This window comes from Anthonomus grandis, chromosome 4, assembly GCF_022605725.1.
Source record: "Anthonomus grandis grandis chromosome 4, icAntGran1.3, whole genome shotgun sequence".
Taxonomy (NCBI): domain Eukaryota; kingdom Metazoa; phylum Arthropoda; class Insecta; order Coleoptera; family Curculionidae; genus Anthonomus; species Anthonomus grandis.
In genome coordinates, this window is record NC_065549.1 from 3,377,054 (window position 1) to 3,404,582 (window position 27,529).

The 27,529-nt window shown below is 32.5% G+C and overlaps 3 protein-coding genes and 1 long non-coding RNA gene across 6 annotated transcripts in view; 1 reads left to right on the forward strand and 3 right to left on the reverse strand.

Annotated features, from left to right (window-relative positions):
* Positions 1–24,777, forward strand: part of LOC126734931 (uncharacterized) — a 31,399-nt gene extending 6,622 nt beyond the window's left edge. Inside the window, exons 1-3 of one of the 3 annotated variants that reach the window (XM_050438768.1) lie at positions 20,631–20,654; positions 20,715–20,852; positions 24,244–24,777. In XM_050438768.1, coding sequence (XP_050294725.1) covers positions 20,646–20,654; positions 20,715–20,852; positions 24,244–24,720 — 624 coding nt within the window. In that variant the 5' untranslated portion in view covers positions 20,631–20,645 and the 3' untranslated portion in view covers positions 24,721–24,777. Of the gene's footprint in view, positions 1–20,630; positions 20,655–20,714; positions 20,853–24,243 lie in introns of those variants that run through there. The other 2 variants (XR_007660211.1, XR_007660212.1) reach the window with 2 other exon arrangements.
* LOC126734929 (pyruvate dehydrogenase [acetyl-transferring]-phosphatase 1, mitochondrial-like) lies at positions 91–27,508 on the reverse strand. Its single transcript, XM_050438766.1, has 7 exons — positions 26,865–27,508; positions 17,251–17,389; positions 10,434–10,681; positions 10,123–10,339; positions 4,039–4,235; positions 3,812–3,988; positions 91–627 (listed from the first exon to the last, which is right to left on the reverse strand). The coding sequence occupies exons 1-7, from the start codon at positions 27,093–27,095 to the stop codon at positions 307–309; spliced, it is 1,530 nt and encodes a 509-aa protein (XP_050294723.1). The 5' UTR covers positions 27,096–27,508; the 3' UTR covers positions 91–306.
* On the reverse strand, positions 18,747–20,045 carry LOC126734930 (uncharacterized). Its single transcript, XM_050438767.1, has 2 exons — positions 19,882–20,045; positions 18,747–19,827 (listed from the first exon to the last, which is right to left on the reverse strand). The coding sequence occupies exons 1-2, from the start codon at positions 19,933–19,935 to the stop codon at positions 18,787–18,789; spliced, it is 1,095 nt and encodes a 364-aa protein (XP_050294724.1). The 5' UTR covers positions 19,936–20,045; the 3' UTR covers positions 18,747–18,786.
* Positions 24,909–26,104, reverse strand: LOC126734932 (uncharacterized). Its single transcript, XR_007660213.1, has 2 exons — positions 25,520–26,104; positions 24,909–25,468 (listed from the first exon to the last, which is right to left on the reverse strand). It is a non-coding gene; the product is annotated as an uncharacterized LOC126734932 (long non-coding RNA).
* Positions 27,509–27,529: the final 21 nt, after the last annotated feature.

Sequence of the window (27,529 nt, forward strand, 5' to 3'; positions counted from 1 at the left end):
TTGCATCAGAGATGTTGCAAGCAAACAACCTGCCCATAGTTCCACGGCAATGCGAATTCTAGCCGTTCAACGTTCTAATCAAATATAGCATTTCTTTCTAAAATATCCACTGGACATAATATAGGCTTGTAATTACGCACAATAACAATACATCCAACTCTTTACACGTTACGTATATACACATTGCTAAAAATGCCCTGAAAATTGTACATTCGTCCCAAAAACAACAACAAGAACAACAACAAAACATCCTCCTTAAATATCGAATTTATATAACCCTAACTAACTTGGCTTCTCCCCTCGGCGCTACGCGGGGCAATGTCTTAAAAATTCGGTATCGAAATACACTACGGTTACGGTAATATCGTCCCTAAATACCCGCACGACATCGTCCGGTAACGTAAGCAATTGCGAGATCTTACTGTGATCGATTCCGTATTCGGTGCCGCCCAACGCGTTCCGGATCATATGCGTCGCCGCATTCCCGTCCTTCGGTTTAATTTTTAAACCTTCCTTGCGCTGCAGCAGCATGTCGTTGATGTCGCTCAGTCTCATGTTTTTTCGCGGCAGTTTTAACGGATGGAGGGTCACTTTGCCTTTCATGTGTTCGCCTATCAGTCTTACGGCCTAGAATTTAAAAAAAAATAATCAAATTTCTTAAGGGCATAGCGCGTTTTTAATCCCTATAGATCATCCCATCAGACTCATTACATGGTAACCATACCAGGCAACTATGTAGTTACTTATTTTGTTGGGAATTATGGCACTATTTCAGTAAATATCAATTTAGAAAGTACTCTCGCATACGCTCAATTAAAATAATGGCATACAGGGGCTACGAAAGGGAGCCACACACATGTAGCGTATGACTCTTTTTTGCAAAATAAATAGAGAGCTGAACAAATATTGAGAGCACACACCCCAAAACACAATACCATATCTCAGATGAGACTCAATAAGTCCCAGAGAATGTGTTATTACTCTAATAGCATAACAGTTGGATGATAACTTCCCTATTAAAGAGGAGATTTTAATTGCTTATCAATCGTCAGACGCAAAAATTTGCATGTTTCTAAAGGACTTATTGTTTCATTTTGCAAAGTGACAGTTCCAAAGTTACATTTAAAAGTTAAAATATTAGTTTTAGAAATATTAAAAGTTAATCTATTAGATTCACACCATGACTTTACAAGAATTAAATCTTCATCAACAATATTCTTTGACCTCTTGGTGTCAGTGTCATGCCAAAGTAATGTTGTATCAATTCAATTAATCATTGGTCTAAATTTATTAAAATGAATATATATGTAGTTTTTTTATTTCTCTATTGAATATTTTATGGTTTTTTATATTTTTAATATCAGGAGGAAGTAAGTTATAAAATTTTGGTCCTAAATAATCTAAGGTTTATTTGCTTATGATTTTGTGGTAAATTCAAATTGTTGTACATATTACTTCTGGTACATTGGGAATGCGTGATTTGTCTCTTTGCTATATCAGTTTTATGTACAAAAGAGCATACGTTTTGTACATACAGATGACTTATATCAATAATATTTTTATTATAAAGTAACTCGGTAGAGCAGAGCTTATTTTTCCCATGAATGACCCTAAGAATGTAGTTTTGTACTACTTATAAAGGTTGAAGAATAGTTTTATAAGTACCGCCCCATGCAATTATGCAATACGAGAGGAGAGACTCAGCTAATGATTTATAAACAAGCAAACATAATTTATTGCCCATTATTTCCCGAAGAACATAAAATTTATGTATTAAAGTTCTGACTTTATCACAGAGATAACCAATATGTTGATTCCATTTTAAGTGTTGGTCAATGATAATGCCAAGATATTTAGTTTTATAAGTTTCAGTGATTACTTCGTTAGTTTTATGATTGACAGTTGTATAGTTAAATGGTGGTCTATTTTTATTACATATAGAAAAAGCTATATAATTTGTCTTCTCCATGTTTATCGTGAGTTTTTGGATACATAACCAATCCCTGACCTGTCCAAAACCCACACACAAAGTCTTTTTCGCTTCTTCCCATGTGTTGCCCTTGAAAATTAAGGTCATGTCATCGGCGAAACTTAGTATATGTCCTGGTATTTTTAATTTCAGCAATTCGTTTATATAGGCCACAAAGAGAATTGGTCCCAAAATTGTACCTTGGGGTACACCTATGTTAATTATTTCAGGATCACTAAGAGTATCATTTAGTTTAAGAAATTGTTCTCTGTTCTCAAAGTAACTCCGAAGTACCTGTTTTGCCAAACCTCTAACCCCATAGTGTTCTAAAGTATTTATAAGGAAGTTGTGTGGTACAGTATCGGCCTTATAGCAAGATCTATAAAAACAGCAATAAATTTTTTACCGTTGTTAAGGTTATTAGTAACTTCAGATATGAGTTTATAGACTGCATGTGCCGTGCTGATACCCTCTGAGAATCCAAATTGATTATCTGATAATACACCAAGCGAGTTTAGAAATGATTTTAAGCGATCATTAATGCATTTCTCTAGAATTTTAGAAAAGTTGTTTAATAAACTAATTGGTCGATAATTCTCAATTTTGGATGTGGGGCCTTTTTTATGTATTGGCGTGACAATCGATTGTTTAAAGTACTTCGGTATAGTGCCGCTTGTAAAGATAAGGTTTATAATATGACTTAAAGGTTCAGCTATGTATTTGTTAGTTAGTTTTATGGCACGTGTTGGAATGAGATCTATTCCTGGGGCAGCGTTTGTCTTTAGTGTTGCAATGTGTTTAATTATTTCATTGTTATGTACAGGTGTTAAAAATAATGAGGTCTTTGCTGGTTCTACGATATCGTTTATACATATATTTTTCTCCGGAGGCGAAAGCTTATCTTTCATTTTATTTCCAACATTAATAAAATATTTATTGCAATAATTGGCCATTTCTTTATTTGTTGAAAATTTCTTGTTACTTTCGTCCATTATGCTGGCTTCAATCTTCCTATCTGTTTTTGTGTTTGTGGCGTCCCTGATAATTTGATAAACTTTTTTTATATTTTTACTATTTTCTGTAATTTGGCTTTTATAATACTCATACTTAGTTTTTTTAATTAAATCATTCACATAGTTTCTAAATTGTTTGTACTCCTCATTAAGCTGTGTACTATAATTTTTAATCAATTTCTTCCTTAGTTTGTCTTTTTTACGGATTGCAATAATTAGTTCCTGTGACATCCATTCTTTTATCTTTCTTACGTTATGTTTAGAGTGTCTTTCTATCCTACATGAATTAAAAAGGTTTATAAATTTGTTTGTAAAGTTTTGGGTTGCCATGTCAACATCTGCTATTTCTATGGTGTCCGTCCAGTTCACGTTTTTGATTAAATTAAGAAACTTGTCATAGTCTATAATGTGGAATGTATTTTTCTTTTTTCTTTGACTTTGAATAATTTGGGATTCAATTTGTAACATGATAGGGAAGTGGTCTGTTGTGTGTGTGTTCAAGACAAATGACTTAATTAAAGAACCACCCCTACTTTTTATAAAAAAGTGATCAATGCAAGTTTCTGTCTCGTTAGTTACCCTAGTCGGAATCCCAATAAATTGTTGAAACCCAAAAGAATTTAGTACTGACATATACTTATTTACGCTTGTTTTGTCTCTATCGTTTGTACAGGTACATATTAAATTTCTAATCCGGCTCTGACCACAGCTCTGATAATTTTGGGTCCTTCTATGCCCCAACAAATAATTCGTGTTTTATTACAGTTAAAAGATCAACAAGAAATTTATATTTTTTTATCTAATAAAGCCCATTTTAACTTTGACTTACTTGTAACGGCGTCAGACAATCCCATAGTCCATCCGTAGCAATAACAAGAAACTTATCTCGAGGTGTTAACCGGTGATAAGTGACGTCCGGTCGAGCGGTCAAGTAAGGCGGCGTGTAGTAGTGAGGAGGCACCATTTGCTCCCCAAAATGTTTCGCCACCAATTCCTGCATAATTTCCTATAAAATATGTCAATATTGACCACATACACATTTTACGGTTTACTCACTTTGCTCCATTTGAACCTAAAGTCGCCCATTGCCCGCAACGGGGCCAATTGGCCCAATAATCGGTCCATTTTAATGACCGTTTGTTTCTCGGATTCCGGATGGTTACTGAAAATTCGCTCTACTTCCGCTTGGTTGTACGTGTTGTGTTCTTCGGTTAGTTTCTTGGCCACCCAGGAGTTTGTGTCTGACAGTGAACCTGAAAACGGGGATTTTAACATCACTTTCAAAGCGAAACCAGCTGAAGTCTTCAACTCTCAGCTGAAAGATGACCCATTAACCCAAATCTGTCAACCTTGGAATCTTACTGAAAATATAGACAATTCCTGCATGAAATAAGTAGTACTGTAAGTATATAGCAGCCACAATAAAACTTAAAGAGGTCTTGAGAAGAAAATCAATATTTGGGTTTGACAGTTACTCTGTTTACAATTTTATTTTTTTTATTTATTTTATTACGGGATCAACCCCATTACAACAGTAAATTAAATACAAAATCAATTGAACCTAACCATACTTAACAGTAAAATACTAACTATTAAGCAGTAATAAAGCCTACTTATAAATGTAAAATACCGAAAATAGTTTTATAACTTAAATCAATATAACAGAATTCTAAAAATACTAAAAACATACCCTACTAAAGTATAATATTCAGTATTGTAAAAAAAAAAAAAAATTAAACAATTTCTCTTATTTGACTCTTAAATCTAGATAAGGAAATGCCCAAAATTTCAACCTCCCTAGTATTGACAATTCTTAGAGTTCTTTCAATAGGAGCATGTAATGCATAATTGACGCTATGAAATGGTAATGAAAAGACACGATACTGCCTTAAATTCCTAGATGGAATATTAAATTGTATTGTCATCAGAAGTTCTGGACAAATTATCTGACCATTCAATAATTTATACAAAAAAATTAATCTGCATATATCCGTCTTTGTCTCAATGTCTTCATATCAAGCATTTCTAAAACAATATCATAAACATGATCATCCGGAATTCTTATTCGAAGTTTATAGAGACAAAACCTAATAAATTTGTTCTGAACTCTTTCCAAGGACAAACAATTATTCATGTAAAAGGGCGACCATATCACTGAGCCATATTCCAGCAATGAAACAACCAATGACATGTATAACCTCTTACAGGTCTCTATAGAAAATTCTTTACAGTTCCTTAGTACAAAACCCAGATTCTTAGAGGATTTGAGAACAATATTGTTTATGTGTGCATTAAAGTTTAAATGAACATCAAACGAGATACCTAAACGATCTTTAACTATGCTGCAACATTGAAGTGTACTTCCTTGAATGTTATATGAAGTGACAACCTTTTTAGTACGCTTGAGAAAACTTATATAATTGCATTTGCTTACATTCAAAAACAAATTGTTGTTAACACACCACTCATTCAATCTATCCAAATCACTTTTCAACAAAATCTGATCAAGTATTGATAAAATCTCTCTAAAAAACTTCAAATCATCAGCAAATAAAAGGAAGTCACTGTTCTCAAAACAGGCATCAATATCATTCACAAAAATATTAAAGAGCAAAGGTGAACAGTGCCCACCTTGTGGAACACCTGAAGTGACATTAATATAGCTTGATCTTGCATTACCTATTCGTGCCTGCTGGGTCCTCCCTGACAGGGAATTTACAAACCAATTCACCATAAGATTAGAAAATCTAAAAATATCCAATTTTTTTGCTAAAATACTATGGTCAACTCTGTCGAACGCCTTGGAGAAGTCGGTGTAGATTACATCCATCTGACATCCCCTCTCCAAGGCATTCAACAGATTCTGCTGAAACACTAACAAATTAGTTACAGTAGACTTTCCAGAAATAAATCCATGTTGTTCGCTAAGTAACAACTCTTTACAATAAAAATATAATTGATCATAGATAAGACTGTCCAGGAGCTTCGGAATGGCTGATTGTATACAAACACTTCTGTAATTCTCGATTTTGCTATTGTCGCCAGATTTAAAAATTGGCATTACAAAACTATGTTTCCACAAGGTTGGAAAAATTGCAGAATCTAAAGATCTTTTAAAAATTATAAAAAGAGGGTATGAAATAGTGCATACACACTTTATTAGAAAATAATTCGGAATTCCATCGGGTCCTGAATAATTTTATCCTTGGTAATTTTATCAAAAATCAACCCAACGGAAAGGGTGGGATTAGGAATGGTCATATTTAACTTTGCTTGCTGATTGATAAAAGCACCATTATTGTTTATATTATTAATAGGACTATAGACTGTTGAAAAAAACTGGGCAAAACCTTCAGCTATCTGGTCACAGCCAACAAACTCATTACCATTATAATACATTAAATTAGGAGGTTTATTAATTGATCTTTTATTGTTTATGTTATACCAAAAACTTTTAGGGTTAGTGTAGAGTAGTTGGTCTAAGTTTGAAATATAATTATCATAACAAATATCAGTCAAAGTTTTACATCTAGCCCTAATGTTTGAAAAAGTAATATAATCTGCCACATTATGACTGACCCTGTAGCATTTGTGTGCAATTTTCTTTTGCCTAACTAAATATCTTAATTCAGCTGAAAACCAACTAGGAAACTTAGGAAACAAAAAGTGCTATAGCCATATCCAGTATATGATAAAAATGTGAGACTGCTATATTAATGTCTGCTGAGCTTAAAACCAAGTCCCAATTAACTCCACATAAGTAATTATTAATACCAATATAATCACCCATTTTAAAATCATAATAAAACTCTACATAGTTTAAATTCGACTGAGTTTCACAACTAAAATCAATTTCAAAATTATACCCTTTGCGATTTAATGACCCCTCAAAAAGACAATCAACTGCTTCCATTACAGCAAAAGTTTGCTTGCTTGAAAAAATTAGATCTAAATAAACAAGCCTATCATTTGGAATTGTAATATTCTGATAAAAACTCAAACAAGCATAATGCTGACCTAAAACTAGACCCGCCGAGTTTAAAGGACAAGTCACCACCACACCATTGTCGTCATTCCCCCAACTTGAATCAGGTACATTAAAATCACCAAAAATATAAAAATCACAGCTTGAATATTCTTGCCTGAGAATGTCAACAGTATGGCAGTGACTTTCATATAAGTTAATTGCAGAATTTGGGGGAATATAAACTCCCCCAATTATAAAGCTAATACTACCAATTCTAAATAATATATATAATTGTTCGACTGAATCATACACCAACGTAAGCTTCCTTGAATCAATAACATCCTTGATATATATCAAAATTCCTCCTCCGCGACTTTTGCTGCTAGAAGAAGGTGAACGATCACATCTGAACAGACTAAATGACTTTACAGACAGTTCAGCATCGGAAATGAAGATTCACTAACTTTTCCTACAATAAAATTATGTTAAAAGAAAGAGCAACAAATTTTGCTCAACCAATCATTGCAGATATACGGAAGTCTCATTCTAATTTTCAGATCGACATTGACCAAGGCATCCGAAAGAAATCAGACACCTGTACAACCTCACAATGCAAGATCAAGGTACCAACAATATCAACCTAGTCAAGATTATGCTTTAATATGAATTTTATTCTTAATAAGTAATTACTGTAATAAAAAAAAATATCCTATCTATTAATGTTTATATTCTGTTCTGATATAAGGATATATAAGTTTTTGCCCAGTTTTTTTCAACACTCTCTAGTCCTATTAATAATATAAACAATAATGGTGCTTTTATCAATCAGCAAGCAAAGTTAAATATGACCATTCCTAATCCCACCCTTTCCGTTGGGTTGATTTTTGATAAAATTACCAAGTTGCCACCCAAAGTTAGTTCAGGACCCGATGGCATTCCGAATTATTTTCTAATAAAGTGTGTATGTACTATTTCATACCCTCTTTTTATAATTTTTAAAAGATCTTTAGATTCTGCAATTTTTCCAACCTTGTGGAAACATAGTTTCGTTAATGCCAATTTTTAAATCTGGCGACAATAGCAAAATCGAGAATTACAGAAGTGTTTGTATACAATCAGCCATTCCGAAGCTCCTGGACAGTCTTATCTATGATCAATTATATTTTTATTGTAAAGAGTTGTTACTTAACGAACAACATGGATTTATTTCTGGAAAGTCTGCTGTAACTAATTTGTTAGTGTTTCAGCAGAATCTGTTGAATGCCTTGGAGAGGGGATGTCAGATGGATGTAATCTACACCGACTTCTCCAAGGCGTTCGACAGAGTTGACCATAGTATTTTGGCAAAAAAATTGGATATTTTTGGATTTTCTAATCTTATGGTGAATTGGTTTGTAAATTCCCTGTCAGGGAGGACCCAGCAGGCACGAATAGGTAATGCAAGATCAAGCTATATTAATGTCACTTCAGGTGTTCCACAAGGTGGGCACTGTTCACCTTTGCTCTTTAATATTTTTGTGAATGATATTGATGCCTGTTTTGAGAACAGTGACTTCCTTTTATTTGCTGATGATTTGAAGTTTTTTAGAGAGATTTTATCAATACTTGATCAGATTTTGTTGCAAAGTGATTTGGATAGATTGAATGAGTAGTGTGTTAACAACAATTTGTTTTTGAATGTAAGCAAATGCAATTATATAAGTTTTCTCAAGCGTACTAAAAAGATTGTCACTTCATATAACATTCAAGGAAGTACACTTCAATATTGCAGCATAGTTAAAGATCTTGGTATCTCGTTTGATGTTCATTTAAACTTTAATGCACACATAAACAATATTGTTCTCAAATCTTCTAAGAATCTGGGTTTTGTACTAAGGAACTGTAAAGAATTTTCTATAGAGACCTGTAAGAGGTTATACATGTCATTGGTTGTTTCATTGCTGGAATATGGCTCAGTGATATGGTCGCCCTTTTACATGAATAATTGCTTGTCCTTGGAAAGAGTTCAGAACAAATTTATTAGGTTTTGTCTCTATAAACTTCGAATAAGAATTCCGGATGATCATGTTTATGATATTGTTTTAGAAATGCTTGATATGAAGACATTGAGACATTGAGACGGATATATGCAGATTTAATTTTTTTGTATAAATTTAATTATTGAATGGTCAGATAATTTGACCAGAACTTCTGATGACAATACAATTTAATATTCCATCTAGGAATTTAAGGCAGTATCGTGTCTTTTCATTACCATTTCATAGCGCCAATTATGCATTACATGCTCCTATTGAAAGAACTCTCAGAATTGTCAATACTAGGGAGGTTGAAATTTTGGGCATTTCCTTATCTAGATTTAAGAGTCAAATAAGAGAAATTGTTTAATTTTTTTTTTTTTTAGTGCAATACTGAATATTATACTTTAGTAGGGTATGTTTTTAGTATTTTTCGAATTCTGTTATATTGATTTAAGTTATAAAACTATTTTCGGTATTTTACATTTATAAGTAGGCTTTATTACTGCTTAATAGTTAGTATTTTACTGTTAAGTATGGTTAGGTTCAATTGATTTTGTATTTAATTTACTGTTGTAATGGGGTTGATCCCGTAAAATAAATAAATAAATAAAATTTAAAAAAAATGATATATTTATACATATATTTACCATTTAAATACATTTGCAATAAATATGGTTACTTTCTAAACTGATCAAAATTTTACAATTATTGAAACCTATGGTTGATTTTTCTATGGAGATTACCCTTTCTTATAAGCCCAAACCCTGTTTGCTTCCTACTTTTATAACCACTAATCTAAGACTTTGATCAATGAAAGAAGCTTTATTAAATTATATTAAAATATTTCAAATTTGAATACATTAAGTTAAAGTGTTATGCTCACAAAAAAAAAACTGTAACAAGAGTAGTAATTAATTCTATTTTAACAGTTGTTAGACTTATTAAAAATATTTATAAAGTAGTTATTTATTGCATTGGCATCACATATTATGTAAATGCAATAATATGCCGCCGGGACACTGTTTGTGTTCGAAAAAACTCTATTCGCGGACTAAAAAGCTCTGAAAACATCAAAAATGTTCCGGAACAAACAGACCGAGCTTGTATTTTGCTTTTGTCTTGTCCGCTTGGTGGAAACCCGGCATTAACACTTACCTAAGACCGCACAACAGTCCCCAACATTAGCCACATGCAAATGGGGTCCGTCGATGTGCGCGACACAGCTCACAGCTCCGCTCATCGCCACCGACAACGTTTTCACGTTAATCTTCCCGTCCTTGGGTAACGCCTCTTTGCTCAGATCCTCGTCCAGTCGTAGGAACGCCCTCTCGATCGCGGCACGTATTTCAACGTTGCTCCCGCGACGGCCCTCCTAAAACTTACAAATGAGAATATCGCGACCATCGCGCCATCTGTTGGTGGCTAAACAACTACCGCGAGCCGTAATATCAGCATTATTGAATTACCTCGGAGAGTTGTTTCACGAACTGGACGAAACTCTCGCGGTAAATGTCCCTGACGTCCTCGACGAATTGCACGTTGTCGTTGTACGATTCTAATAAGTCTGGAGGTTTCGGTTGGTTTACGTTTAGGACGTACTGTAGGAGATTTTCGTGTGGCAGGAGACAAGCGGTTATGTAGTTGAATAGTCGTTTGGCTATTACTTGGGCGCAGGCGCCGCCTCCGTGCCCGTCGAATACTCCTACTAGGAAACCTGTGCAATATACAAAAATGTTTAATTTCCAAAAGATCAGCAAAAATGATATAGGAAAACGGTATTTGTTGCAGTTATAGTCATTTAAAGTAAAATTACATTGAAGACACTTTACAAACATTACTTTTCTTAGATTACCATAAATTTCTTTAAGATGAAGTACAGGGTCTTTCCCCATATATTGACCCCCCTCCTACAGGGATAATGCGAAAAGTTAAAAAAAAAAATTAATACAAAACTTTTGGGGTTATACTTAAAATTTTTGAATCCGATGTCAACATTTTTTTTTCGTTTAGAAACGTCAAATTTTGACAGATAATCAGTTTTTTCTTATGGAACACCCTGTATATGACTTCATAGTTAAAAAGAGCCGAATTTTTTGATTTCAAATATATATAGTTTAACTATGTTTTATTAAACCGTTTCGGAAATATCGGGCTCCACACTTTAAAAAAATAATATATTGAAGATCTTGGTAGGCGCTGCATTGTTATTGTTTAACATTTATTAAAAAACAAATCATTCAGATGACATTGTCATTTCTTATTTGTTGACCCTTAAATGTTAAAAAATGCCGTACAGTGATGAAGAAAAATGTAACATCGTCCGTATATTTTATAAAAATAATAATAACGCAAATGCAGCCAGAGAGGAATATCGTCGAACCTTTCCTTTAGGTGCCAATCCGGCAAAAAATACGTTTAAAAATATAGAACGAGCATTTTGCATCAGGAAAACTCTAGGAAGAAAACGTCGGACAGTTCTTGTCGATCCAGAAGAAGAATTACATATTTTGCTATATTTCGAAGGTAGGTAAGTTTTTACTAATTTTTGAATACATTTAGATCTACGCTATCATGTTCGGGCCTTTGTCTCCCTCAAATTGCCCATCAAAAATGTTGAATTTCTTTTTAGAACACCCAAATCATTCCATAGAAGATGCCAGAATTTACTTTGATCAATCGGCCAAAAAAATTTATTCAACTTTAAAAAAGTATAAATATTTTGCTTATCGAATATTACCTGTTCAAACTTTTAAGTGTAGAGCAAAGAAATAAACGGGTGGAATTTTGTCAAGAGATGCTAGTGCTAAAAGAAGAAGATAATAACTTTTAAAAAAAAATGTTGAGTGCACCTTTACAACCGCGGGCATTTACAATCGAAAAAATGTTCGCCGAAACCACCGAATAACAAGGGAAATTAAGTTTCAAGGGTGGCAATCTCTACATGTATGGTGTCGAATTTTATATGACCAGGTCATAGGACCTATTTTTTATAACGGCAACTTGACGGGAGAGAGATACCTAGAGATGCTTACTTTTCAAATTGAAGCTAAACTTGAAGATCTACTCATAAGGCAATACGATCAAATAGTTTGGCATCAAGATGGTGCCCCGTGATAATGTGTTACCTGTTTTGAAATTTTTAAATGAAAGATATAACCTGTGGATTGGACGAACTGGGCCAATTCGTTGGCCACCAAACAGTCCAGACCTGACACCTCTTGATTCATTTCTGTGAGGTTACCTTCAAAATAAAGTTTACGAACAGAGAACTGAAAATGTCGAGGAGCTCCGCAGAAATATTATTACCGCGATAGATGATATCAATCAAAATCATAGACAATTTATAAGGAATACAATACACAAAATTGAGCAGGATTATATAAACTGTATTGATAATGGTGGTGGTCATATAGAGCAGTTATAGTTATAATTACGTCTAAATTAAAGTTTAACAATTGTTAAAATAATGTATCCTTGTCAACAAAAAGATGCTTAATATCACCTTAGTAATAATAAATCTGTTTTTATTGTTTCTACTCAATTCATTTATCTTAAAAAAAACAGCATTCGTTAAAATACAAATATGCCCAGCCAATCAGAGAAATTGAGAGTGGAGCAGCACTGATGATCCTTTCGTGAAAGTTCGTACGTCAAATTTCGTTGCCAATTAGCTACGGAAATTGAAAATCAAGGCATTGGTTTTGTTTAACTCATAGAGAAATAAATATTAAATTTTAATTTTACTTTTAATTACTCTATGGTTTAACTTAACCTATATTGCAGATTTTATTTGTTTTGCTTGCTTCCTAATAATTGATTTAATTATCAACAATTATATCAACTTTGCGACTATTTGAGTGAAAATTCATAGTATATAGTGTTGAGTGTTTACTCCATTATCTATACAATCCATATCTGTGCTGGTTTTGGGCTCAAAAACAAACAATTTAGTGTTTGAGTTTCATTACCTTTCAATAAACTTGCCAGTGTTTCTTAGTGCATAATTTCCTTCCACTTAAACCAATATTTGCACTTATTTGTTGCTGTCTGTTAGACAAATATGGCATCACTAAGGTAAGATACATATAATTTTTTTAGTTCTAATTTGAATAATTATTTATTTTGCAGTCAGCAAAATGCAATCTGTGAAGTTTGTAATAAGGAATTTTCAAGCACATCTACCAGAAACAGGCATTGGAAAAAGTTTTACCCTGAATTTGTTGTGAAGGAACAAATAAAACACATTATATGTCCAATGTGTACTAATGATATCCAGACATTTTCATATTTTAACTGTTTAAACAAACATTTGCTTGATATTCACCATATAACTGTCAAACAATCAATTTTAAATTTTAGGAATTTTGAAGAATTCACATCTTGGAGGGCACGAGATAATAGGGAAGTAGATTATGCTTGTCAGACCCGAAACAAGTTTAAGAATGGGGAAGAACACATATTTTACAATTGCAACAGGAGTGATATCAGGTTATACAAAGTCTTAGTTATCATTATCAAACATACATAAATATGTTTTGTTGTGTTTACTTTTAGGATTTAATAGCGCGTGCAAAGTGAGAAGTCTGGGGGAAGCATTCGCATTTAAGGAACATGTCAACAAGACCAAACTCAAATAGCTATCAGCATAAAATTGTAATAGAAGCCCATAACAAAGCCGAAAAAATGAATGGTAAGGTAGAATTTTTGGAATTTGGAAAATTTAAAGTACAAAGTGTTTTGGTAAGTGGTAAGTTCTATGTTGTGTCTTGTAATGAACTATGTGATGAGCAATGTCGCATGGATACTGTAACATCTGTAAAATATGTTAAATACAGATGTGAGTGTCCAGAAAATTCTGTCTAAACAGTACTTTGTAAACATATACATGCTGTAGCCATTTTTGAGCAGAGGAGCGAGTTTGTTGTAGGTTCCCCAACTGTGAGTGAAGAGTAAGAGGATAATGTTTTGTTTGTTGATCAACCCACAACTAGCCAAATCAATTATCAGGAGGATGTAAACCATTTTATTCAGGAGAGTTCAAAAATGAAAGTCAATAGTTCTGCAATGGACTTTGAAGAAAATCGAGAAGTAGTTTGAGTAAAATATAAGTTACATTTTTATTACATCGTTTATACTTATTTTAAGATTGCATTGCAAGAGATTTGTAGCTATGGTAGAAGTTTAGATAAAAATGCATTTGCCAGATTTATGGCTGTAATCAACAAATTTAAAAATAAAGAAGTGGAGGAAGAAAATTCTCAGGGCATTGAAAAGAAAAGAAAAATTGAAACACAAATGTACTATCCAAATAAAAAATAAGCTAGATTTCTGTGTGTATTTAATGGCTAGGTAATATTTGAATTCTAGTTATTTTTTTATGTTTGTATTATAGCTGTGAAGTTAACAAAAATAGGATGTGGTATTTTATATGGTATTTTGTGTTATAATCAATATAATATAAATAAGTATATTTTTTGTAAGGTTTTGGTGCAGGTTTCAAATTGTAAAAACAAATTATAAGATGTCATAGGTGTTGGTTTCTTTATAACTATTTTTATATCTTTTATTTTAAGACTAAAATGTTAGCTTATTTTGTATGTTAATATTCAACTAATCATTTTCTTCTATTACATTTTGTTTGCTATGTTTTTAATATTTTTTAGGGTGCAGAAAAGCTAATTGGATTAACTTGAAATTGGCATCGAACGAGGAGGAAGATCCTCTATGAGTATATATTTATGAATTAAAATGTATACAGAGCAGTAATTTTTTTCCATGTTACTATTGTATGGAAGTTTGAATGGTTTGGGCTGTATATACATGACGAGCCGAGATGACAAATAAGCTAAAGAAGTGCGAGTCTACATACTACATACTATATACCAGATTAATACATTTAGCCTCTTTGCATTTAATTTTGAGGTTGTTGATATTAAAAATACCATAAATTATTATATTTAAATAACAAATAAATTTATAGATTTTTTATTATTTGAAATAAACAAAGTTAAAATATAATTTCTACGTTTTTTTTTTGTTTTCTGTTCTTATACTTTGACTTTTTAGTCATATTTACACTTTATCCAGCTTTTCCAACCATATATATATATATATATATACTTTATATCAATTATCAACCACTAAAGTATAATGTATAGTGGTAGTGGACAATTTAAAATAATTAAAATAATATACTTTCAAATAACTATTGACAATTATTATATTACTAAGGTGCATATTAGAATTATGACACAGAGGTATGTAAAAATGCGAACTTTAAAATGTTCACCATATATTGTTAAAAAATTTAATTGCCATTTATTTTTATTTTCTAACTTTTTTATTTATCCACTCATCCACCTATTAACCAATTAATTTATCAGCTCTACACACCAATTCAATTTCGTATCACCCCATTTTTAATATTTAACTAACAATAATAATTAAATAATTCATACATTGCGCTTACACGTACCGCTATACCAAATGATTAACAAATTTCGTCATTAAAAGAGATAATTTGCTATAAAAACCAAATTTGGCAAGTATTTATAAAATATTTTTAAAATAATAATTGATCACACGCTGTAAATATTAAAAAAAATCAATAATCCATTTACTAATAATAGCTAAAATATCTTCTTATTAAATGTTTTAATGCATATTGCACTTTTCTTCATCTAAAATATATACGCATCATAAAAACCTAATTAAATATAAATATGAATAGAAAAACTCTACATACATTGAAAATTTCCTATTTTGAATTTGGCGGTTCGCATACCACGCCCTCGCGGATGCCGAAGCGCTCTCATTGGCTACGCATATTTGTATTTTAACGTATGCTAAAAAAAACGCCTAAAAATAACAATGCAGCGCTTACCAAGATCTTTAATATATTATTTTTTTAAAGTTTGGAGCCCGATATTTCCGAAACGGTTTAATAAAACATAGTTAAACTATATATATTTGAAATCAGAAAATTCGGCTATTTTTAACTATGAAGTCATATACAGGGTGTTCCATAAGAAAAAACTGATCAGCTGTCAAAATTTGACGTTTCTAAACGAAACAAAAAAATTTTGACATCGGATTCAAAAATTTGAAGTAAATCGCATTATCCCTGTAGGAGGGGGGTCAATATATGGGGAAAGACCCTGTACCATAATGCAATGTCCTGTTTACTTCACAATCTTTATTTCAAAAATCGCACGCGTTTTAGTTGTTAAACCATTGTCAAGGAAAAAATTATATTATCACAAAATGTCCATGAAAAGGTTAAAAAAAAAGGCACACACATAACATAATTTTACTTGTCTTAATTAAAAAAATCATTTCTTGAATAATAAGCTTTAGGACCAAAAACAATTTAAGTTTGTTTTTTTAAAACAATTTATGTTATTAGTTACTTTAATTTGTTGTAGCAAATAGTTAAATTTTTGATGACATAAAATATGGCCTCATTGAGGAAGAATGTTGGTTGGATGGATTGGATTTCCTGCAAATAGTGTTTTTCTCCTTTAATTTGTCAAATTATACCCTAAAAACATCACTTTATTCCCATACTCTTCGAAATCTTAGACTGAGATAGGAATATATAATTGAGAATTCGATTTTTCCACCTTTTTGTATATCATCGTTTCAATTCCCTAATATTATGTAAAGATACCTGCAAGTCTCTATCATTTTCTTCGTTTTCTTGACTTTGATGATTGCTTCACATTTGCAATTGTTTACTACAGTCCCCTTTTGCTCAAATTTTGTAACAGTTCTATTATCTATTGATTTTTCTGGTATCGGCCTATTTGGAAAAAAAGCTGCAAACACGTTTCTCGGTAACTATTACCTTGGTAAAACCATTTAACCATTAGTACTTCGTCTACAGTAGTTCAGTTCATAGCTGAGTTTTTAATGTAGAATCATAATGCAGTGAACTTATTATAACAAATTATTTGATGTAGATCACCAGTCAAGGTAATACATTTTACCTGTGAATACGAGGCAATCAAAAAACACCAATTTTCGTAAAGATTTTTGGCTGTTACACTTACTCCTACACGGACAAACCAAAAATAATTAAAGTTATTTTGTTGCTTGCAGATTTTGGTGCTCTTTAAGTTATTCTAATAAATTTTTCTCTAAAATAATTAAGGAAGCCAATATTAGGTATTTTAGGACCAACATGGATATTCCTATGTCCCGCCTGGCGGTGCAACACCCTGTATACATATATATCTATTTTTTTTGGAATATATAGAATCGATATGATGTTAGATGAAGTACCTGTGGTAAGGAGACATGAAGCTTCTGAGCGTGTATCTTCGATCGGGTTATTGGACGGAAGTTGATTCGAGTCGTAGGATTTCACCGATCCCCCTTTGAACTCGTGGGTGTACTCGTTGGCCCTCAGGATACTGTCTACCTAAAAAGAGAAAAATCTTTAGGTTATTAAAAGTTACAGTATAGGTTAGAAATTTTTATGAGGCAGTCACCTACAATTAGTGCAACTCCTAAGGAACAATTTTATATATGAAGAATGTTTGTAGTCAAAAAAGGTTCCGAGTTAGAGTCAATTTTGTGAAGCATGGACCTTTGCAATTTTAAAATTGTTTATTTAGGATATTTAACACGGAGAGTATTGAGGGACTTCTGAGGATGGTTTTCATGTATATAGCTAATCTTTAGGTATCAACTTTAATAAGTCGCCTTCTATCCATGATAGCTCAAAAACTATTTGAGGCATTTTTATGAGGTTTCCGCCTAAAGTTAGTTAGGACCTATATGAGGCTAGAACTGGAATATTAAAACGCTTCATTTCTATGAAGGTTTCACATTAAATTATCTTGAAGGATGTAAAATTTTTGGCCTTCAAACGCTAGAATCTAGACGACATTACAGTCAGATTATTGTTCTTCATGCATAAACGTCAGCATACTAGAAATTCCAATCTATTTAAAGTGCCCTTTTCATCAATTATGATTACAACAACCGGATTCAATTACGGATTATTGATGGCATTGTGAATGGATTTTTATGTATAAATGGTGTTATCCGTTGATAAATAAATAAACTCTTAATGGACAATTTTTGTAGTCAAGGAGCTTTCTTAGTTAGTTCAGAGGATTTCATGTATATAACCTATTTTTAGATGGCAAATTTGCCAAGGTGTTTGGATTGCCTGGAAATAGTGTTTTTCTCCTTTAACTTGTCAAATTATACCCAAAAAATATCACTTTATTCCCATACTCTTCTAATTTTCCGACTGAGACAGAGATATATAAATGAGAATTCGACTAATTTATATATCACTAATTTAGTAATCTATTTAATTTAATAACTTGTCTTCTCTCCATAAGAGTTCGAAAACTAATTCAGGCATTTTTATGCGGTTCTCACCTAAAGCTAATGCACTCTTAATAAACAATTTGATACGTAAAGAATCTTTGTGGTCAAAGAACTTTCTTAGATTCAGTCAGTTTTGTAAAGGGTGGACCTAAATAAGGCTAAAACTGCAATTGCAAAATGCTTTATTTATAAAAACCTTTTTCTCAGTAGAGTGTAGATGCAGTGCTCATGAGAGTGACAATAGATTCCTTTAATTTTAAAATTCAATACATTCCGAGACAATTTATTTAAAAAATCAGGTTTTTTATTCCATCACAAAACCACTCGACATTTGACCACTTCCAGTCCTATTCTCCTAAGGTGCCTGCATTCAAATAATTCCTTTATTATTCTACAGATAAATTCATTATAAATTACACAATACTTAAAACTCATCAGATATATATATAATTTATTAATCTTCTTATACAATGCTTAAAATACGCTATCAATAAAATCATAAACGATTTGCGCCAAACTATCAATCAAAGTATCCGCGTAAGTCTGAATTAGCTCAACGAAACTCTGCACAATTGACGTGCTGAGCGCGTTTAAAACTGGCGACAATAGAGACCATATCAGTGACCAAAGAGAATCGAGGATTCCCCTGGTGGCCAAACTACGATTTAACGGACCATCCAATGCGGTTACTTCGACCTCACGTCGTTTCCTCGAAGTGGAATTCGATGACGTGTCGCTTGTGAGGCTCGAGCATATGGGGCTCAACAAACTTTGAGCCAAACTATCTACTGAGCTAACAAGATCCTCGACCAAAGTAAGAACTGCCTCGACAACGGTAGATAGTAATGTGGTCAAAACGTTGCTGTCACTAGTAGATATGGTAATGCCTTGCAAAAAGGTTAGGGCGTCAGTTAAAGTGGAATTCACTGTGTTATAAAGAGTGGCAACTAAAGTGTTACACACTGAATCTTGCACGGTCGACATCAGGTCAGTTAAGATATCGCGTTGCTGCACCAAAGCCCTTTGGGCCTCTGAAGGTGCCTCTGAGTTCCTAAGAGCCAATTCGAACACTTGCACGGGAATCTTCTGCTCGATTATGATGGGACGTGCGACTTTAAAGGCCGATTTAACCCTCTGCTGGGCCATGCTAGTAAATATGATTTGTTCCACCAAACTTTTGGGGTACAAGACTTTCGAGAGTTTCCGAACACTTTTTAGAGCGGCATTCTCGAAAGCGTCTGGGTTCAGTTGCACCAGGTCATCATCTACAATGAATACTTGAGCACCTACGCCTCCGTTAATCGCTTCCAAGACGTCTTCTATACCCGGATTAGAGTTGTTGCTTATTAGTACGGCCAAATTGTTAATTATTGCTTGGGGGTCTTGGACGAGTAGCTCTAATAAGTTCTCTGTGAGGCTTTGGGTTTGTGCGAGTTGCTGATCGGCCTCCGGATTGGGCTGTTCTAGTTCTTTAGTGAGGTGAGGAGTGGCGGTCACCGTAACACCCGTGAGGGCCTAAAAAACCACCCGATAGTAAAATCGTTTAATTTGGTGTAATAGTTTACTTACCAAGGTGATAATTATTATTTTTTGTAGCATGTTGAACGGTGTGAGAAATGACATTGAACCAAGTCGTATTTTGAAATACCCTTATATGAAAATGTGTGTTTACCAAAGGATCAAATCGTATTCTTGTTTGCGAATGAGACAGCGACAATGGTGAGGGATTAGGATTGTGCCAGTTTTCCGAAAAATCGTTTGACGTTCATGTGATTTTTGGCTCGTATTATTCGCACTATGCAGATAAAAAAAAATGTTGATTTAAACAGAATAATTCGAGGAATCGTATTAAGGACCGAATTCTATTTTGTAATTTCTTCTGCTTGTTATGGCGAAAGGGCTTATGTGGATATTCATATACATAAAAGTCTGCTAGCAAAATTGCAGAGATATTAAAACAAAGTTAGAAGTTCTAAAATTGCAGTTATTAAATCATGAAAGTGACATAAATGCATTAACAGAGACATGGCCAAACAGTTCCGTCTATAACCAAGAATTTAATATAAATAAAATAATATTGAGAAAGGACACAGATCAAATACTTACCGGTAAAAAAACACAAATTTGTGGCAACGCAATGTGATATATTTATGAGTAAAAATTATCCTTAGAAAATTTCTGTATGTTGTTGTTGTGTACTTTGTGTGGGGTACCGGGTGTAGTTTATCACATTTTTTTTTGTAGATTTTTATCACAAATTTTATAATTGCATTGAAATAAATCTTTTAGACTGTGCATATTTAATTTTAGGTGATTTTAAGCTTCATGACCTGATGTTAAATGTTCGTAGTGTTCCAATATGTGATTTTAACAATTTTTTAGAGTTTACAAATTTTTTACAGGTTAATGATGTACGCAATGTTTTCAATGTTATGCTAGACCTAGTCATAATAAGCCCCCATTTACAGGGTTCCTTGGTTAGACTTGATGATGACCCACTGTTGCCTCTGGATAAATTCCATCCCGCATTATCAGTCGAGGTAAATATTAATAAACAGTTGGAGGAATGTGATCAAATTAAGAACAAAAAAATTAATTTTAAAAAAGCAAATTTGGAAAGGATGTACATGCTATTCCAAAATACAAATTGGAATAGCATTTGTAATTGTCCAAATATTAATAATTCGGTAAGCAATTTCTATAAAATTCTCAATAAGATCTTTTCAGATGTGTACCCGTGTCAACACAAGTTGGGAAAGTTTGGGATAGTTTAAAAAAACTAAAGTTGGATATTGATGGGATAAATATAAAAAGATTAGGCAAACAATTAAATTAAGTATAAAAAAAGCATATGCAGAATATAAAACTAACGCTGAAAGAAGCATGTATACAGATCCCAAATTTTTCTGGTCTTTTATAGGTACTTTAAAAAATGATGCCAATATACCTGCCCAAATGACTTACTGTTACTTGTTATAAAGCTGTCACGAAAACATAGATTAGGAATGCCATTAAGAAATTGAAAGGAAACAGATCTGTTGGACCTGATGGTGTTCCTGGATACATTATTAAGGGCTGTGTTGATTTCTTAGTAAAGCCTTTTTTGCATATTTTTAACCTCTGTTTACTAGCCTATCCTAAAGCCTGGCGTATAAGTAAAGTCAATGAAGTTATAAATTATTGACCAGTTACTATACTAAACTCTGTATCTAAAGTGTTTGAAATTGTATTGTTTGAAAGACTATATGATGAAGTAAAATATAGTATATCGGGGGTTCGGTAAAGTTAAAGAGACGTCTAAAAACCGATTTTTTTTTTGAAAACTTTTACATAGAATGTTGATGGTCACAATATTGATAAAAAAGTGAGGATGATTGGAAAAAATACAAGACTTTGTAAATTATGAAGTTTTTTTCACATACGTTAATTACGTAATTATTGCCGGCTTGCACAAGGTTTTTTAGCTTTTGATTTTTCTATAATTAAAAAATATATATATTGGGGCAATTTTGGAACTTTTTGGGGGCTAAAATTGTAAATTTATAAGATTTTTTATCGCTTTGTACCCATATAATTACGTATTTTGTAATTTACACACACAAAAAATAAAACAACCTTATAGACAAAAATGCGAGTGACTTCAGTATGTCCCCAGTAGTATTTTTTGTCTGGGACACTTTTTAGTTGGATGGGTTTTTGTGCCTATAATTCCCATTTCCTAAATAGACGTCCCTTTAACTTTACCGGACCCGCATATCGGAAAATCAACATGTTTTTTTTTACCAAAAGAGTCGACATTGACTAACCTAATAACATTTTGCCAGTATGTACATAATGCCTTTAATAAGAAAAAGCAATTTGATGTAATTTATACTGATATGGAGAAGGCTTTTGACAGAGTGAAACATACTCACATAGTAAAATCCCTCTATAAAAGTAATGTTTTAAACAAACATTTTAATAAAATTAATCATTTCTTATTTAACCGATAGGCAGCAATATGTTGAAGTCAGGGGTGCAAAGTCTAATATTTATACTAGTACCTCTGGGGTTCCCCAAGGATCCAATTTGGGATGCTTTTTGTTTTTAATTGCCATAAATGCCATATTGTATGCTATAGGTAATTCAAGAACCTTATGTTTTGCTGATGACTTTAAAATGTATATGGAAATTAGTACACTAGAGGATTGTCATTTTTTACAAAGAAATTTACAAAGTGTTGTTCTATGTCTCTAACTCTTAATAAAAATATGTTTAAATATGAGTATGGCATTAATGGTACACCAGTACAAGGCCGTAAGCATGAGAAAGACTTGGGTATTATTGTGGACTGTAATTTGACTTTTACGAACAACATTGTTGAGTTTGTAAATAAAGCACATAGAACAATGGGATTTATCGTTAGGTCTACCAAGGGTTTTAGTGTTGAATGTTGTCTAAAATTGTTTGACGGTCTGGTGTTGCCAGTATTGGAGTATGGTTATAACAATATGAGGTGTGGACTAAAACTATAGAACGTGTACAACGTAAATTTCTAAAATACATGTTTTTCAAAAAAGTCAGAACTATAACCATTTATTGTTATTGCAGGAATTTAACTTAACAAATAAAATTAACTCTCTCCAGAAATACTTTCAATGCTTCCATTTTTTGTAAGTGCTGGGAACACTAGACTTTCTAAGACTTTCAATTTAGATTTTCCAAGGACAAATATTTTTAAAAGCTCACCAATATATAAAATGTGCAATTCTTTTAATATTCATGCTAGTGACTTGGACATAGATTTGATAAGCTTAGGAAGTTTTACTAGAATTATGAATGATAGGTTAGATTTAGTTAGTTTAGGTTAGTTTAATAATGATTAGTATGCTTCTCAGATGCAGGATTTTGTATTGTTTACTTAGTGCTTCTGATTATTTTGACTTTATTAATTATAGGTAATTTCAGTATCTGTAATTGGCTGTTGATGCTGTAATATTAAATAAATAAATATACTATACTTATACATACTTTCAATTAATTAATTTTCAAACCACCCTAACTAATACGTACCAAGGTTGAAATCAAGTTCAAGAACACTATAAAAAAGAGCGAATTGTGGTTTCTGGGCTGTTAAATTTGCTGAAAACAATGAAAATTAGGCAATTTAGTTGACGTAAATGGTACGACTCGGTTGTTATCCAATTTTAAGTGCGGATTATGTGGGCTAATTCCAGCAAATGGGTTATTGTTTGTTTTTTGGTAAGTCTAAGGATTTTAGGGATTTTTCAATGATTTCTTCAGGAGCATGTAAAGGCATTTCTAGGGATTATTTTCATATATAAAAGACGTTTTTAGATGAAAGACTTAATACCTACAACAGTTTTGGTTGAGCTATACTTAGAAGCACTTTATTACACAAAAAATTCACTTCTGTCCATGATAAATTCAAAAACTATTCGAGGCATTTTTATGCAGTTGTCATTCAAAATGAAAGCAAATTTCGATGAATAATTTCATATATTAGGAATTTGTGTAGTCCAAGAACTTTCTTAGTCATACTCAGATTTATGGAATATGCACCTATAAAAACAAGACTACAAATTGAATCCTAACAATGAAATTTACAATATCTTGTACAGAGACTTTTGAGTAACTTCCAAAAATTTGTATAGTTCTTCGAGAGGGTATAAATGATAAATTTAATGTAACCAAAAAAAAGGTGAAAAATTCAATAAGCTGCATCAGTTTTGCTAAGCATAAAATTAACAGCACTTTTTGTTTTAAAAATTGAACTCCTATCCTTAATAATTCAAAAACTATTCCAGGCATTCTTGCATCAATTGTTTATAGACAATTTCGTAAATGAAAAATTTTGGTACCCCCTTGACTTATTCTCACATTTATGAAGTATAGACCTAAGTTAAGCTAAACTATTTTACTTTATTGCAGCTTCTATTCGTGCAACACACTTCAAGCCTAAACTCACATGTTGAGAAACATTTAGAACTTCTAAAACTGGAGGTACAAAAGCCCCTAAAATCCATCTGGCACTTCATAGAAGAACTGGCTCATATAGTAAAGAAATCCTGGGATCTATCAACTGTACCACTAAAACCATTTCCAGAGTACCAGCACATACAAAAGATAGCAAGTCATATCTACAAAAGGGATGTTTCAACAGCCAATGGAACCTTAAATGTGACCCTAATAAGGGAAAGTATTTTTATCCCATTGTTGGCGATCTGTGACCTAATGTCCAGATCGCCCTTAATAAATACAAATCCAGTATTGTTGGTGGCGCTATTAATTGTGAGAGCTTGCCTGGCCTCTGTGGATGGTGTATTGAATTATGTCAGTAGGGCTGAGGATAGCGGTGAGATTCTAAAGGAGGTTCAACAGAGTTTTAAAGAAGTTTTTGTCTCATAGCATTTTAAAATATGTTCGTGGTTTAATATCAGAAATAAACGTCTTATTAGTTTAATATATTATTTGTTGTAATTTGTAATATAGAGAGGCAAGGATAGATTTGAGGGTAAATATATGAAACAGGCAGTACATTCCAGGCAATGAGTATTTAGGTATTGAATTGTGCTATCAGGAATGAAACCTCAGACTTTAAAACAAACTTTTACTAACCATCCAAACATTAAATACAATTGAACATAATTCGTACTATAATACATAAACAGTCTTACACAAAACTAAGTATCAAACTGAAAATTGAATCTACACTAGACTGTATAGACCCAAAAAGGCTAGTAGTAACAGTTCCTATACTGTCGGCACTCCCCAATGTGGCATTACCAATCGTTAATACAATCTGTGCGACTAAAAGTACAGCATACACATTGGGCACTGCCTGAATAAATGTTAAAGAACTTAAAGTATTTATTAAACTTAACACTGGGCTCACTAGGTCGGTTTGCAGTGTCGTTGCTAAAGGGGTAACACTGCTAATTAATGAGCTAACTGAGGTACCAATGTTTGCTATAATATTATCCACTATTGTTTGTACTGCGCTTATTATAACTGTTGCACTGGTGTTGCTAGATCTGAATATTAGTTCATTGTTCTTTTGCAGTAGAACTTTTTGTAAGTTAGCAATGCTTGTTGTGAGGTTATGCTTTCGTTCTAGAGGAGAGGTGTTGTGGATACTGAAAAGCATGCTTAACAGCTGAAATGTTTAAAGGTATTTACAGGTACATGTGTATTTTATAATGCTTACCATGACAGTTATAATTATTTTCTGCAACATTTTAATTTGATAGTTAAATTGGGTATAATGAGGCATTTATATAATGTGTAAGACAAATTAGTTCCTCATGGTCAAGATAAGAAACATTTTATATTTGGGTTTAGATTGTCAGGTAAATATTGTAAATTATTGCTTATCTAGTCTATTATAAACATTTATTTTAACACCTGTCTTTTCAGTGCTGACAGAAAATTCTTGTGAGATAACTTTAGGCTTCACAGTATATTATTGTTACAACATGATTTATTAGAACCCTGAGCTTTTCAATATAAAGATAATATTTGCATATAGCTTAATGCCTTATTGTACAGGGTCCTTTATGTTAACAGATAAAATTTCATTCTTCAATGTTTCACTTTATCGAGCAACATGCAAATTAATTTACTACTCTTATCAATCTGTATATTTGTGTGTAAGGTATTTAAGACTTTTATTACTTACCTACTTAAATTTTTTTAGATTTTTACTCTAATTAATGGCATATCAGACTTTTTACAAGAAACAGTTGGACCTGCAGTGGATAACAAAGCACTGAAATACACATCCTAATTTTTATGACTTTAACTCTAATCCAAACAATGTTGATTTCTAACCTGTTAATGCTGTTTTCAACATTAAATGGAATTTCATTTCTGTGGTCCATCCAAATGTTTACATACCAATTTTGGTGGCCTATGTGGTGACAATTATTGCAAATAGTACCATTTATCTTGTAGTAAATAGTTTTTCAAGTGATCCAAATAGTGTTAAAGAGGTTTCGGATACACTCATAGATAGTTTTGTTGGATTTTTCTGTCATTTTTACCATTTTAATGTGAGTCAAAGCAAGATATTTACAAAAGTTTATTAATTATAAAAGTTGAGGTCAAAGTCAGTTTACTACTACAACTTATTAATGAAAATCCCATAAAGCGAATAAAAGCAGTTTTTGGTCAAACTAGCTGAAGTAATTTTGTTTTTATTCCAAGTTGATCTTATGCAGTGAGCATATTCTTAATGCTCTAGTAAACATCTAGAAAGAATTCCCGATAAATTTTCTAAAATGTTCTTAATTACATCAGGTTAGTCAAGTGCATTCTAACTGCATTCTAATTATAGATGACCTTTCTATCGTGAGGCAATGACCTAGACAACTTTCATAAAAATAAACATGTTTACATGAAGAATGTAAGACATTTGCCTGGCAAATATGTTTCAGAAAACCTTGGCTGAAGAGTTAGCACTATTGCCTGAAGAAAGTTTTGTGTTTTTTTTTTTAACATCAAGAATACACATGCCTCAATTAAAAATATCCACCTAAAAATAGCTCACTTACCTCTTGTGGGGACAATTTGGTCAAAACAGATCTACTTGTTTCTTTGGAATAATGCAGTCTCCGATAAAACCTAACTAAAGACATTTTACTGCTAGTACGCGTATTCGCGGACAAACTAGAGTAGCCGTTGCACCCGAGAGCGTTATAGGGAGGCCCCAGCGGCAATTTGTGGGAAAATGTCAGAGTTTTGCCAGTTTTTAGCAAGTGGCGACCGCTACAACCCACCACCATTTTTTCACCACTCACTTAACCGACTGAAATTAGGCACACAAGTACTGTTGATAATAGATTTATGGTGAAAGGGGGCAATTTCACTTTGCATATTTTACTCATTAAAATGTATAGACAAACAGTGAAATAATGACAGCTAAAAGTGTTTCGACTTTTTTAGGTTAGGATTATATAAAAGAGGGAATGTCCAAGGTCCAACCTCTAATGTATCAAAGTGCTTCACATGTGCAGATCTTATGCTTCAAATATCCTATTTATGTATTATGAATGTTCCAATATAGGACATACTTTGCTAATTAAAGTGAATATAAATTATATATACTTGGTGAAAAATTGGCAGCTAATAATTTTTTGAATTTTTTCGGTTAGGATTATATAAAGGTGGGTGTAAGATTGGACCTCTAATTTATAGAAGTACTTCGCATGTGTGGATT

What these genes read in the sequence shown, in the direction of transcription:
- LOC126734930 (XM_050438767.1), bottom strand. Translation starts at nt 19,935, where the DNA reads ATGTCATTTCTCACACCGTTCAACATGCTACAAAAAATAATAATTATC. An exon ending in AAATAATAATTATCACCTTG is followed by an intron (nt 19,828 to 19,881) that starts GTAAGTAAACTA and finishes GTGGTTTTTTAG; the next exon opens with GCCCTCACGGGTGTTACGGT.
- LOC126734929 (XM_050438766.1), bottom strand. Translation starts at nt 27,095, where the DNA reads ATGGTGGTGGGTTGTAGCGGTCGCCACTTGCTAAAAACTGGCAAAACT. An exon ending in GGACTGTTGTGCGGTCTTAG is followed by an intron (nt 4,236 to 10,122) that starts GTAAGTGTTAAT and finishes CCCCGTTTTCAG; the next exon opens with GTTCACTGTCAGACACAAAC. An exon ending in ATTGTCTGACGCCGTTACAA is followed by an intron (nt 628 to 3,811) that starts GTAAGTCAAAGT and finishes TTTAAATTCTAG; the next exon opens with GCCGTAAGACTGATAGGCGA.